Genomic DNA, 14,911 nt, shown 5'->3' on the forward strand with positions numbered 1-14,911 from the left:
GCCGTTTGCATGAAGCCACATGGGAGACAAATAACATGTGGAACATGGTGCTCTGGTCAGATGAGACCAAAATTTAGCTCTTTGAGCTTAATGAAAATCGTTACCTTTGGCGTAAGAGAAACACTGCACATCAGCCTTAAAACACCATCCCCACTGTCGAACATGGTGCTAGCAGCATCATGATCTGGGGTTGCTTTATTTTGGTAGGAATTGGGAAGATCGTTTGAGTTGATGGAGCCAAATACAGGGCAATTTTGCTAGGCTCTGCAAGAAACCTGAGAATGAGCGCAGGTTCACTTTTCAACAGGACAACGACCCTTAACATAGAGCAAGATCTACAATAGAATTATTTAAAACTAACAATATGAAGATGATAGAATGGCCAAGTCAAAGTTCAGACCTTAATTTGTGGAATGATCTGAAAAATGCCGAGCACAAAAGATCACCACCCCAAGGAACCCAAGCTGTTTTGTTAGGAAGAATGGGCAAATATTTCTGTTTCAGGATATGCAAATCCAAAAAGACCTGTGCTGTCACGGTTGCCATGGCGCCCATTTGGCCCAGCCCGTGTGGCGCCAGCTGCAGCTTGTTGACAGATTGGCTGACCAGTCAGTATTTAAACTCTGTCCTGTCAGTCCCCCTTTGTCGGTCCGTCTGCAATTCTCTGTTTTTACACAGCAAGCCCTTTTTCGCCTGTCCCGTTTTTTTTGCTCCTGTTTGTCTCCCGCTACGATCTGTTTTGATTTCGACCACGTCTGTTCTCCCGTCTTGAATAACGATGCGTTTTTTATCTCAACCACGTCTACTCTCCTCTCCTGGCTTTCGACTTGTTTCCGATCCCGTTTTTACTCTGCTACTGACCCGTTTTTTTCCGTTCCCGACACCGCCGTGGCTCGCCACGGAAGTCCCACTTCCGCGTTCAGGGCGACCTGCTTCCCGCGTCCAGCAATCCCTGGATCGTGTGCGCAACCCATTCCCTTCCTTCTAATAAAACTGGTGAGACACGTTACGCGAGTGGGTTCTGTTTCCGTTCTGGTCCTGACATGTTAAATCTTGGAAAATATTTTGAGTTTTTTTAATCTGTAAGTTTGAAGCCTGAAATATGGCAAAATGTCTAACAGTTATTGGGAGGGGCGATGATTTTCCGAAGCAATGCATACAAAGAAAGACAACGGACTGACCTAAAGGTTCCAGGACAAACTGGTCCTGCGTGATGGCGAGCGGAGGCTGAACGGCGACGGTTAGCTTGGACGAAGCCAAAACGCTCCTAGCTTTCACTGTCACCTGCACACATTTACCAGGTAGATTTGAAGGACGACGAAGGAAATCGATGAAACCTCTTGAAATGTGAATGGGGCCTCACCTTCACGGTCACCGAAGGGACGGGGAAGCCCTCCATGTCTTGGATCAGAGCTCGCTGTGTGACCACATAAAATAGAGTGCAACTGTATATTATCTAACAGAATAAGCACGCCTAAACATTTTAAATGTTAGTGAGGCAGAAAAAATTCGGGTAATTGCTTAAAAAAAAAAAAAAAAAAAAATCACTTAAGATTGTCCACGGGCCTGAGCGTCCACACAAAGTCAGTGAGCAACGCTTGAAACAACAGTGAGCAAACATAATCCCAAGTGTGGCAACTAAATCATGATCAAACATGTCCAAAACTTGACATCACGTTACATTTTGCTGAGTTTCCGGCAATGCAAAATTATTTTTCTCTTTTGAATGAATTGACTCATGTACAATTGCAAAGGTTGTACGGCCTACAAACGTCGTTTGTTTTTACAACAATTCTTTCACAAGATATCCATTTCTTTTTATTTCCTGATATATTTTGTCGCATAATATTAACATTTTTGGGGACTTATTTAGTCGGTAGTATGAGACAGAACTGTACTTAATCACATTTTTTAGTGGAAGTACAATGTGGGCAACAGGATTCACTTGATATAATTGGAAAATATTACAATGCAACACAAACTTTTTCTTCTTTTTTCCGTGTTTTTTTTCTCCTTTTTTTTTAAATTCCTTTAAAAAAAATCTCATTGTGTTTATTTTTTCCGAGCTGTTACTTTTTTCTTTTTGATCTCTATTTACTTTTTTTCCTACATTTCTTTCTTTTTTTTTCTGGCTTTTTCCTGAATTTTTCCTTCTTTTTTCTCTTCCTTTTGTTTCTTTTTTTCTCAGCTTTTCCCTATTTTTTCATTTTGGTATTTTTTTCTTTTGTGTTCTATTCCCCCATTCCTTTAAGTCATTTTATGCATAATTTAACATAATATTTGGTAATGTTGGGATTAAAGAAGCAAAAACAAACTGAAGAGCCGTTGAGGACACGAAAGAGCCGGTTCCTTTTAGTGAGCCGAGCCGTAGAAGCCGGTTCTCGACAAACTCTACTAACTTTACTCAACTTCGTTCTACTTCGACCAGACTTCAAAATACCGCATTTGGGACACAACGTCAGGGGAACCCGTGTATTTTTACCTTCATGCACTGCAACTTTGACTTAAGTCGCTTTTTAATCAGTCATTTTGAGCTCTGATTTCTGTGCGCTGGCTAGATTTTGTTGTGCGCTGAAAATGTGCGAGCAGAGCGCAATTGCTAATTGATAAAAAGAGAGAGAGAAGCCCTGCCGGTGTTATGCTGAGAAATGCATCCCTGCCGAGATTTGCATCCCCTAGCTACTATAAGCACTTTTACCTCGTTTCATCTCAATGTAACGGCGAACAACATATAACAAAAACCACTTCGTCTTGCATTTGTTGTGAATGTAATCGAACGGTAATGCACACCGTATATAAATCACTTTTGAGAACGAGCGATTTGAGTAGAAAAAGGCAAAATAAACATGTTACCTGCTCAAAAGTGATTTATATACAGTGTGCATTACTGTTCGATTAAATTCACAACAAATACAAAGACGGAATGGTTTAAGTTGTATTACATTCCCAACAAATGCAAGACGAAGTGGTTTTGGTTATATGTTCGCCCTCGCATTCCCGAAAAGTGATATAAAAGTGAGAGAAAACGAGGTAAAAGTGGTGATAGTAGCTAGGGGATGCAAATCTCTGCAGGGATGCATTTCTCGGCATAAAGCCGGCTAGACTTAATGATTGACACGTTCCCGGGCATAAGATCGTACTTCTATTCTGTATAATGACAAGAATATTAAGTGTTTATGTGCATGGTGTGTTCACTGACCGATGGGATGTCCATGTCAGGTGACACGCACGTCGTCACTTTTAAGTCCTCCTCACTTGCACCTTTAGGCAGTACGTCTGGAAGGCAATTTCATTATTCCTTCTTATTTCTATTGGGACAATCTATCAGGTACACAAACTCACAATTTCCGATAAAAAGGACATGTTCAAACATGTGGTCGTCGATAAAACAAGTTCAGAATTTAGAGCTTCAAATGGTCATTCTAAAAAAAAAAAAAGAAAATTTAGAAAAATAGGCTTAAAAAGTTAAATTACATCTTTTTGAGTTAAGTTTCCTTGTTCCAATTGATATTATTATTTTTCAAGATTGAATTTAAAACTATCTTTAGTAGAATAAGAGAAAAAAAATCCCTTCTGTGTCATGGTTGCCCATTGCCCTCACATGGCCCCGACCGTTTGGCGCCAGCTGCGGCTCATTGCCTGATTGGCTTCCCTCCTATTTGAGCTCAGTGCTCACTCACCCCTTGTCAGTCTGTCAACAAACCTCTGCACCCATAAGACGTGTGTTTTGACTCTGTCCGGCATCCTGCTTGTGCATCCTGTCCTGTATCGATCCCGTCTATCTCCTCCGGTTGGATATCTGACTCCAGTCCCCAGTATCGGGTATCGATCCCGTCTATCTCGTCCTTTCTGATATCTGACTCCAGTCTCCAGTGTCTGGTATCGCTCGCGTCAGTCTCGTCCTGTCTGATATCTTGCGTCAGTCTCCAGTATCGATCCCGTCTGTCTCGTCCTGTCTGATATCTGACTCCAGTCTCCAGTATCTGGTATTGATCCTGTCTGTCCCGTCCAGTCCGTTATCGATCCCATCTGTCCGGTATCTGGTATCGATCCTGGCAGTGCCGTCCGGTCCGGTATCGACCCCGTCTTTCCAGTATCTGCTCGTGTATCTGGTATCGATCCTGTCTATCCCGTCCTGTCCGGTATTGACCCCGTCTGTCCGATATCTGCTCGTGTTTGAAATCTGACCCAAGTCCCCAGTATTGGGTATCGATCGCGTCTGTCTCGTCCTGTCTGATATCTTGCTACAGTCTCCAGTATTGATCCCATCTGTCTCGTCTTGTCTGATATCTGACCCCAGTCTCCAGTATCTGGTATTGATCCTGGCTGTCCCGTCCTGTCCGGTATCGACCCCGTCTGTCCGGTATCTGTTCATGTATCTGGTATCGATTCTGTCTATTCTATCCTGTCTCGACCCCGTCCTTCCGGTATCTGCTCGTGTATCTGGTATCGATCTTGTCGGCCTCTGGCTTCCTGTTTTTCCACGCCGGACTGTCTTATTTCTTCCACCCAGCGATCGCCGAATCACTGCTGTTCACGCGCATGACTGCCTCATTCCCGTAAAATAAAGCTTGTGCGAAAACGTTACGCATCTGGGTCCTCCTCCTGTTCTGGTTCTGATATTCTGCTTTCATAATTTCACAATTTTTAATTATTATCTTAGTTTACTCTCAAGACGAGTGATAAAATTGAGAAGAAAAAAAAACAGATGTTAAATAATTATCTTTTTCCATTCACGTCGCCTGATTCCACTGGCAACGAACATTTCTGATTTGAAAAATTATTATTCTCATCTTTCAAGATTTATTTTAAAAATGATTTCAGTAAAAATTAGATGAAAATGCAAAAACATTTTACATCATTTCGCTAATTCCAGAATGTCAATTTAAAAAAGAATAATAAAAATAAATAAATAAATTATTCAACACGCTATTTTCTATTTTTTATATATTTTTTTTGTATTATTTTATAAAATAAAAATGCTCTTCAAATTCTGACATGCATTAAAAATACAGTAAATCAAGAATAACATGACTTAAAATGAGCGACTGTGATAATGGACTGTAGTAGAGCAGCCATTTTGAATCTGGTAGTGTTCCTCATACCCTGTGTCCTGCTGGTCTCCCTGATAAATTTGTGCAGACTCTTCAACTCGACATCTGCTTGCTCATAGTCCACCTCGCGGGCATCCACCTTCGGCGTGGAGAAGAAAGACGGATCGGTGCCCATATAGGAGCAAAGCAGGTGGCCGTCCCAGCTCAGGCTCACCACGGCGCCCTTCAAATCCCTGTCAACCGAGAAATCATTAGCCAAAATAAGGTAAAGATGAGATCATTTTTGTGAAGCTTGGTATAACCCACACCGAGCTCCAATGGGTCCATTCCTACCTCACAGGCAGTATTTAATTCATACAACTTAGGTCCTTCTCTTCTGACCGTACTCTAGTCACCACAGGTGTACCCCAGGGCTCTGTCCCAGGGCCCCTCGTCAAACTCAGAGGATGGAGGCTCATAGTGGAAGAATTTTCAGGTGTTGCGTAAAACCCAACAGCCAGTATTCATAGTTGCAGGGTTCGTACACTTTTTTCATGGTCAAGTCATGTTTATTTGTTTGGCCCTTAATCACAAAGAGTCTCAAAGGGCTGCACAGACCATAAAATATTGCAAACCACAGACTATTATGACACCATCCCCTTGATCTAAAAGCTACATGAGGGCAAGGGAAAACTCAAAAACCTCAAGTCAAGTCAAGTCATGTTAATTTGTGAGGCCCTTAATCACAAAGAGTCTCAAAGGGCTGCACAGATCAAAGACTATTGCAAACTAAGGACTATGATAACACCATCCCCTGATCTAAAACCTACATTAGGGCAAGGAAAAACTCAAAAACCTCAAGTCATGTTTATTTGTTACGCCCTTAATCACAAAGAGTCTCAAAGGGCTGCACAGATCACAGATTATTGCAAACCACTGACTATGATGACACCATCCCCTGACCTAAAACTTCCATAACGGCAAGGAAAAACTCAAAAACCTCAAGTCAAGTCATGTTAATTTGTAATGCCCTTAATCACAAAGAGTCTCAAAGGGCTGCACAGACCATATATTATTGCAAACCACAGACTATTATGACACCATCCCCTAATCTAAAACCTACATCAGGGCAAGGAAAAACTCAAAAACCTCAACATGAGGAAAATGAAGAAACATTGAGAAGGGACCACACATGAAGTACTCCCTCTTTCAGGATGACCAGGCTGCAATGGATGTTGCAATAACAAATAATACACAGATATTGTCAACATAAAATATAGGTCATTCATAAAATAGAGAATAGAAGTGTGTTTTAAGCCTCGATTTAAACAATTCCACTGAGGTTGCAGATTGAATCTCAGTGGGCACAGCCTTCCACAGCACCAGGGCCCGATGGAGAATGCTCTCGAGCCAGGAGATTTCTTCTTGGCCCTTGGGATCCTGAGTAGACCAGCATTTTCAGAGCGAAGGCTCCAGACCGGAACATAAGGGGTACCGGCTTTCTTTGTAAATATGTGTAACCATGTATAATATGTATTTGCAATTGTATATTTTTGTTATGTATTTATTTTAGAGACTTATTCTGATATGTTTTGCACGGGCGAATCAAAAAGAAGGGGCGAAAAAAACGGGGGCTGACGGAAAGTGGAGTAAAGGTGAGACGTGTTTGTGGACGCGGCGCACAATAGTAGATATATATTCTTCCCACCCTTACCTTTGGAAATATACACTTTTTTCCTTGGATTACTCTGCAGGTCTGCATTAAATGTTAAGTACCGGTATCATTTTCGGTTCATTATGCCGGCTGTGTTTTTCAGACTGTATCGGGTAAAGGGTTTATTTCGTGATTGTATCGCGTTTTTTCAATGTAGGCGCCTGCGGCTAATATACAGGTATGTACTAAATCGGTTTTCCTCTCGAAAAGTAGTGGGTGCGGCTTATAATCAGGTGTGCTCTATAGTCCGGAATTTACAGTAACTCATTATTACCCACTTCTGTTCCCATTCAACTCTTTGTGAACCCTCTACTGACATGTTTACTTTTGTACCTGCCATGTAAAACCCCTAATGTGGTGATTTAAATCGGGGTCTGTCGTCACGGTTAGTGCATGCTACAAAACGCTTCGAACGGATTCTCCCTGCCAAGTACAACTCAAACAACGCCTGAATTCGTGTCGGTGTCGATGAGTATATTCTCACAAATTGGCCTCGGGACCCGGTCTCTGCAGGTCTGCATCAAACCGTAAGTACCGGTATCATTTTCCGTTCATTTTGCCGGCTGTGAATTTTGTACTGTGTACTTTAATGAAGGACATTCAGTTTCAGTCGCGGGACTTGGGTTAATTTTGTGTTTGTGTTACATGTTTTAATGTGGGCGCATGCGGCTTATATACAGGTGCGGCTTGTGTAAGTCTAAAATCGGGTTCCTCTTAAAATGTGGTGGGTGCGGCTTATAATCAGGTGCGCTCTATAATCCGGAATTTACGGTAATTAATTTTTGGTGGTTCTGTCCATATTTTATTTTTAACGTTTATCCTTTTGCACATTACCTTTTCCATTTGTTCTACTTGCGCTGAAAGGAAATGATCTCCAATTTTGTATAATGACAACAAAGACTATTCATCTTTAACTCCTTCAAAAAGGAATAACTCATTAGTTACACGATGTTCTTCATGTTTTGATATGCAACACAAACCCCGCCGCCTATTATTTTAAATCCTTCTCTTTCTGCGTGTCCCACTTTCTCATTTTTTATGGACAATACATCACATTTAGCTCAAGATTTCCTGACAGAACACGATGGGGAAAAGAGAGAAGCAGGAAATGCTGAGTGATGCAATAATGTGTTTTAACAGCGTGAGTGAGTGCGTGTTAACCGGTTGCAGATGTGTGGCACTTCCAGGCCGACCGCACGTGAGCGTAGGAACGTACGCGCACGGGCGCCAGGCGGTAGGGTGGCGGGGTTCGGGTCCAGGCTCGACACCTGCGAGCGTGGAAATCGTCTGCGTAAAAACGTCTACTTTAAGTGCCGCAGGAAAGGCACTCGCGCACGCGACCGACTGTGACGGAAACACACTCCGACATTGAAAACAAAAGACTCGGGTGCGCACGTTTTGCCCGCAGTGGGAGATTCCCACCCACCGGTGTTGAGTGAAGACACCGGAGAACCCGGCAGGGACCACCTGTCTGGACCATAGAGGATCTCACTTCATTGAGGTGACGGAATCGTGTTTCATTTGGACCTGCTGTCATCACTCAGATTCAGATTTCAGATTCAGATATACCGTGAATTCCGGACTATAGAGCGCACCTGATTATAAGCCGCACCCACTGCATTTTAAAAGGATAACCGATTTTGTACTCACACAAGCCGCAACTGTATATAAGCCACATGCGCCCACATTAAAACATGTAATACAATCACAATATTAGCCCAAACTTGGCTTTGAGTCCCGCGATTGGGGGGGGGGGGGGTTTTAAGGGTTATTTAGCTTGTTCATAAATCATTATCCATTATCCGTTATCGGTCAGTTCATAATACGCTACAAAGCCTAGGAGCCGGGACACTTACTCTCAGCCAAAAGGCCAAGCTAAGGTCCTAGCCCTAAAGCCTTGCCGCGATCATTGCGAATGCACCGTTCCCGAACTGAACATAAAGTACACAGTCCAAAAAACCACAGAATGAACAGAAAATGATACTGGTACTTAATGTTTGATGCAGACCTGCAGAGTCCGGGTACCCGTTGAAACTAATCCAAGGAAAAAATGTCTATATTTCCAAAGGTAAGGGTGGGAGAATGCTCTCCAAACTGCGGATTTTTTCTTGGCTCTTGGGATCAGTATTAGACCAGCAATTCCGAGGCTCAGAGCAGGAACATGGGGGGGATAGTAGCAGATGACAACGTGTCTGTCTTTATGTAATTGTTTTCATGTTTGTTTTTCTAGTTTTCGTTTATATGTTTCAATAGTTTTCACAAATTAGCGTTATATCATTAATCATTTTATTTATCGTCACTTGAACGTTGAGTTCCAGGGTATTTTTTTATTGAGGGCACCAAAAAAGTCATCGTCTGCTTGAATAATAAATCCTACCAATTTTAGCATGTGTATGGGTGTATTCCAATGTGGGCACTCACGGGAAGTTGGCGACGCGAAGAGCCACGGGCACGAAGGCGAGTTGAGCAGCCCACTTTAGTGTGACGTCTTTGTACACGAGCAGCATGTTAGTGTGGTTGCCTAGCAGCAGGTTGGTGGTGCCATCGCTCACTAAATGGAAAAGAAGAAGAAATATGTATGAGAGCAAATTAGAGCGATCGTAAAAGTACTTTTTTTATTTCGATTTGATTTTTCAAAGGGGAAGGGGAGAAAGTCAGAAATGACACATAAAGGTCACTTTGTGCTGATTTCTTGGTACATTACTCAAAGAAGAGCTTGGTCTTTTCATTAAAATGGAGCTAATTTGGTGCTATATGACCACGGAAAGGTTTGGAAAATGTCAAATAGAGAATAAAGTTTGTATCGTAAGCAATGTTCCCTGTAATTTTCCACGGGTCTGAGCGTTCACACAAAGTGGGTGAGCAACGATTGAAACAACAGTGAGCAACGGCAATCCCAAGTGTGGCAACTAAGTCATTATCAAACATATCCAAAACTTGACATCTTGTTACATTTTGTTGAGTTTCCGGCAATGCATAACATTTTTTCACTTTTGAATGAATTGACTCATGTATTATTTCAAAGGTTGCACGGCCTACAAACGTCATTTGTTTTTACAATAATTATTTCACAAGATATCCATTTCTTTTTTTTCCTGGTATCTTTTGTCGCATAATATTAACATTTTTGGGGGCTTAATTAGTCCGTTGTAAGATTCAGAACTGTACTTAATCACATTTTTTAGTGGAAGTACATTGCTTGCAACAATATTCACTTGATATAATTGGAAATTATTTGAATGCAACACAAACTTTTTCTTTTTTCCGTTTTTTCAAAAAAAAATGAATTCTTTTAAAAAAATCTCATTGTGTTTATTTATTCCCAGCTGTTACTTTTTTTCTTTTTGTTCTCTATTTACTTTTTTCCTTTGTTTCTTTCTTGTCGTTTTTTCTGGCTTTTTTCTGAATTTTTCCTTCTTTTTTCTATTCCTTATGTTTCTTTTTTTCTCAGCTTTTCACTACTTTTTCATTTTGGTATTTTTTTCTTTTTTGTTCCATTCCCCCCTTCCTTTAAGTCATTTTGTGCATAATTTTACATAATATTTGGTCATATAGGGATGAAAAAAGCAAAAACAACCTGAAGAGCCGTTTAGGACCCGAAAGAGCCGGTTCCTTTTAGTGAGCCGAGCCGAAGAAGCCGGTTCTCGAAAAACTCCACTTACTTTGCTCAACTTCGACACTAACTTCCAAATACCGCATTTCGAACACGTCAGGGGAACCCTTGTATTTTTACCTTCATGCACTGTAACTTTTAACTTAATTCGCTTCTTAATTAGCAATTTCGCGCCCTAATTTTTGTGCGCTGGCTAGATTTTCTTGTGCTCTAAAATGTGCAGGCAGTGTGCAATTGCGCAAGCGCGCGGCTTAGAGGGAACATTGGTAGTAAGGTCCTCTGTGTATGTAAGCTTTGCTTCCGCCACCCAGTTAGTATATCAAAAAAACTTTTCTTAGACACGTGATAAACTGTGCAAGCCACAGAAATAACCAAAGCGATGACATCGTGACATTAAAACAAGCGCTTCCGCTTTAAGAAACACATATTACCTGACATATACTTACCATTGAAACATGAATTATAAATAGTATGCGCGTATATTTAAATGCACGTGTGCCCATCCCATGAGCAGAGAAGCTACCACCAGGAGAGATCTGAGGTGACGGCCACACGCAAAATAAACACCTTAGTGGGTTCGAAATCACGGACGGGGCGGTCAGCAAGGAAGGGTGTCAGAATGACAGGCCGGGTGCGGTTGGTGCGGTTGAGTTTTGGTGTCTCGCATAAGCAAACAGGCACACCTGCTCTTAGCCGGGCATAAGTCCGAGCAAAACTGAGTCAGTTTCATTTGGAGTACTGTAAATTCCGGACTATAGAGCGCACTTGATTATAAGAGAAGTGGAGTTGCTGAAGGACAGGGGCAAGAGGGGGTTTTAGTGATAATGCGGGCAGCAGAGTTCTGGACCGCCTGAAGTTTATAATAATAATAATAATAATAATTTCCTTGTATTGTCATTCTGTGTAACAATGTACACAGAACGAAATGTCGATTGCACCTGACCCGTTGTAGCGAGCCGATGCAGCCGCAGCCAACAGAGGGCGCCGCCGACCACTTTTTAAGTCTTAGGAATGACTCGGCCGGGGCGCGAACCCGAACCTCCCAGTCTCAAAGCGGGCGCCTTACCATCTAGGCTACTGAGCTGGTTATGGATGGTAGGTTATAGAGGAGGTATGTACTGTTGAGGAAGATGTTGTGGAATGTGGATAATAACTAATGAAAAGTATGTAGGCATCTGGCCAAGGTCGTGGGATGACATTGTTGCAGGAGGTCACAAGCTGATATGCTGAGGGAGCCGGGGGGGCGACCTTCACGAGATATCACGACTTGATATGAGAACACTCTAAAGGCCAATGTTGAACGTCTGGAATTTTGAACTTTGAACCGAATGCAATAAAGAGCGTTCCCTTTTTGCCATATCTCCTCTCTGCGTATATTTTGGGGCGACGCCCAATGACGTTCTCTCCAAAATGAGTGGCGCCCAACGTGGGGCTCGATTGCTTCCTGGGAGCTTTGCCACCAGTGGATTTACGGGCTGTCTGGTTGGGTTCTTGCCATGCTGACAGATTATAATTCCACAACAATGACATGCAAACCATTGACCTGAGGGGAAGGGAAAACTGAGGAACTATCAATGGAGAGAGGGAGAAAGTGTCAAGGGTGGATTTGGTGCCAATGAGAAGTAATTCAGTTTTATTACTGTTTAATTTTAAGAAGTTGACGGTGAACTATGATTTTATATCAGGTAAGCGGGAGGTGAGGAAGTGTGGTGGGAGTGTGGAGTTGGGTTTGCAGGAAAGGTAGAGTTAGGTGTCATCTGCAAAGCAGTGGAAAGTATTGTATAAATTATAAGGATATGTCTTCAGGGCAGGGGGTAGATTATAAAGACGAGAGGCCCTGGGACAGAGCCCTGGGGTACACCTGTGGTGACTAGAGAAGGGTCAGAAGAGAAGGACCTAAGTTGTATGAATTAAGTACTGCCTGTGAGGTAGGAATGGACCCATTGGAGCTCGGTGTGGGTTATACCGAGTGAAAAGAGTCTGCTGAAGAGAATTGGGTAAGGAATGGTGTCAAAGGCGGCATTTAAGTCGAGGTGGAAAATAATGGAAAGTAAACCAGAATCAGCTGCAGTGAGGGGGTGGTTGGTGATTTTGATAAGTGCAGTTTCTGTGCTGAGACGTAGAGGAAAACCAAAGTGAAATGGTTCGAATTAAGTGGTGGTAGTGAAGTGTGCGTGAAGTTAGGAGACAAAAGATGTCCATATTTAACTCACGTGAGGCGTACGGCAGGAAGCAGCTGGGGTTGTACTCCAGCTTCTTCATGAAGTGGATCTGCCCGTTGTCACGCAGGCAGTAGAGGTTACGCTCGCCCAGGACGAAGATAAAGGACGACGAGTGTGAGAAAGAGGGCACAGCAATGTCCAAAGCCTGCTCACCCAGAACCAAAGTCCAGTCGGGCTGCAAAAAGATCAGAGTAAAACCGTATTTTCACGAGTATAAGGCGCACCGGGTTATAAGACGCACCCCCAAAAATAGTTTTTTTTGTCTTACATTTTATATACATAAGGCGCACCGGACTATAAGGCGCTACAGTCAACACAAGTCAAATAGATTCCGACGGCTCGCACGTACGGACACGGTGTCTTTATGATGTCACCAATCACTCAAATTCCGCATAACATTAGGAAGGTTAAACTTCAAGAAATGCCAATCATTTCTTAGTTTCTATTTTCTTTTTGGCTGACATCTGTGTGGACAGGAAAGTAAGAATTTCATTGTGCAGGGAAACGTGCTTCTTTACTGTACATATGACAAGAAACACTTTGAATTGAAAAAAATAGACTCATCACAGAAACATCAAGATCAGTTCGAAACAAGATACTGGGCACATATAAAGCCGGGGTAGCTCACCAAAGTCGTCTTGCAGCCATCACATTCAATAATAATACTCAACCATGGTCCTCTTACATCCCTGAGTGTAGTAAATCCAACCGTGTCAAATATTGACACACTCCAAAAGACGCAATAATGCAGACGATTAAAAGAAATAATCCGCCGAGAAGCATCTCTATCGATGGTCGTTGCTAGCTGTCTGTTTAGTCCCATAATTCCTGTTTACAAATACAGACGAAAAATAAAATATGAAAATAAAAAATGTTTTCTCCATGACGTAGAGCAACCTAACGTGTGATTCACATCTTTTTTGGCCAATCGCAGGCTTTGTTTTGCCCTGTTTTAGCCTATGCGAGCCTGTAAATGCTAAATAGGACACTCTTTTTTCCCCCGAATAACTTTAGCCAATAGTGACCGATTCAAATGATGATTGATTGGTTGAGCGGATTAGTTTGCCTTCGGAGGAAAATCGAGTCAGCCAGCTGCTTGCCTTAGTTGCAAGACCTTGCGACTCATTATTGATCCATATATAAGGCGCACCGTACTATAAGGCGCATGGTCAGCTATTGACAAAAAAATTAAGGCTTCTAGGTGCGCCTTATAGTCGTGAAAATACGGTAACTCTAATTTGGAGGTGGGTAATACCCATATAAATCGTGTGTTTTGAGAAAAAAAGGAAAAAAAAGGCAGGCTTTTGTCCCCCTCCCCAATCAGTATATTACTAATAATAATTTAACATTATGCACAAAATGAATTCATCATTAATTTAAAAAAATCTATTATTCTATTTAAAATTAGTGCTAACTCATAATGCTAACAACCGGGGTTATATATACATGGCGGGATCATCTTTCAGATCAATCACAACTCTTACAATTGCCGCGGGAATTATATACCGGTAGTTCTATTTATTTTTTCACTTTACCACAAGATGTCACTGTGTTTTGGAACTCTTTTCACAACTCACTTAAACTTTGTCAATTTCAAGCAACTCAAAATCTTTGAAAAACAAACAACAAAATCCTAATTCCAAATAACGACTATTTGTCATGATTACTGATGTGACTCATCTGTGCCCGCTCATTTGGCGCCAACCGCCGTGGGTTCTGATTGGCTCCCTGTCACTATTTGAACCCGGTCCTGTCAATCCCCGGTTGTCAGTCCGTCTGCGAACCTCTGTTTTTCAAGGCAAGCCTTTTTCGACCCTTGACTCCCGCCTGTCGCGTTTTTGCTCCCGTTTGTCTCCAGCTACGACCTCTTTTGCTCCCGACCACGTCTTTTCTCCCGTCACGGCTTACGACCTCTTTTCGTCCCCCGACTACCTCTACTCTCCCGTTCTGACTTACGACTCGCTTCCGAACCCGCCCACGCCTTGCTCTCCCAGTCCCAGCTAACGACCCGTTTTTTTCCGTCCCTGACACCGCCATCGCTCACTACGGAAGATCCACTTCCGCGTTCGGTGCACAATCCGAGTACGAGTGCGCCTCCCTGCCCGCGTCCAGCAAACACTGGATCGTGGGCGCAGCCCCTTTCTCTTTCCTCCAATAAAACTTGTAAGAAACGTAATGCAAATGGGTTCTGTTTACGTTCTGGTTTCGTCACTATTCACAAGATGAATAAAAATATTTACAGATGTTCCAAAAAACTAAATACAATTTAATCTTTTTTATACTCAACAAATCTAAAGTCAACAACACAGAATCCGTGGAAAAAAACGTT

At 42.3% G+C, this 14,911-nt stretch overlaps 1 protein-coding gene across 2 annotated transcripts in view; it reads right to left on the bottom strand.

Annotated features, from left to right (window-relative positions):
• bbs9 (Bardet-Biedl syndrome 9) overlaps positions 1-14,911 on the bottom strand; it is a 266,939-nt gene that overhangs the window by 215,336 nt on the left and 36,692 nt on the right. For both annotated transcript variants that reach the window (XM_088327566.1, XM_088327565.1), the window contains exons 8-13: positions 12,574-12,757; positions 9,169-9,298; positions 5,106-5,287; positions 3,200-3,276; positions 1,364-1,417; positions 1,182-1,284 (exon numbers count right to left, since the gene is read on the bottom strand). In XM_088327566.1, the coding sequence (XP_088183692.1) occupies positions 1,182-1,284; positions 1,364-1,417; positions 3,200-3,276; positions 5,106-5,287; positions 9,169-9,298; positions 12,574-12,757 (730 nt within the window). The remainder of the gene's footprint in view (positions 1-1,181; positions 1,285-1,363; positions 1,418-3,199; positions 3,277-5,105; positions 5,288-9,168; positions 9,299-12,573; positions 12,758-14,911) is intronic.

The sequence above is a fragment of the Urocampus carinirostris genome, chromosome 2 (genome assembly GCF_059441175.1).
Source record: "Urocampus carinirostris isolate Australia breed hairy pipefish chromosome 2, RoL_Ucar_1.0, whole genome shotgun sequence".
NCBI lineage: Eukaryota > Metazoa > Chordata > Actinopteri > Syngnathiformes > Syngnathidae > Urocampus > Urocampus carinirostris.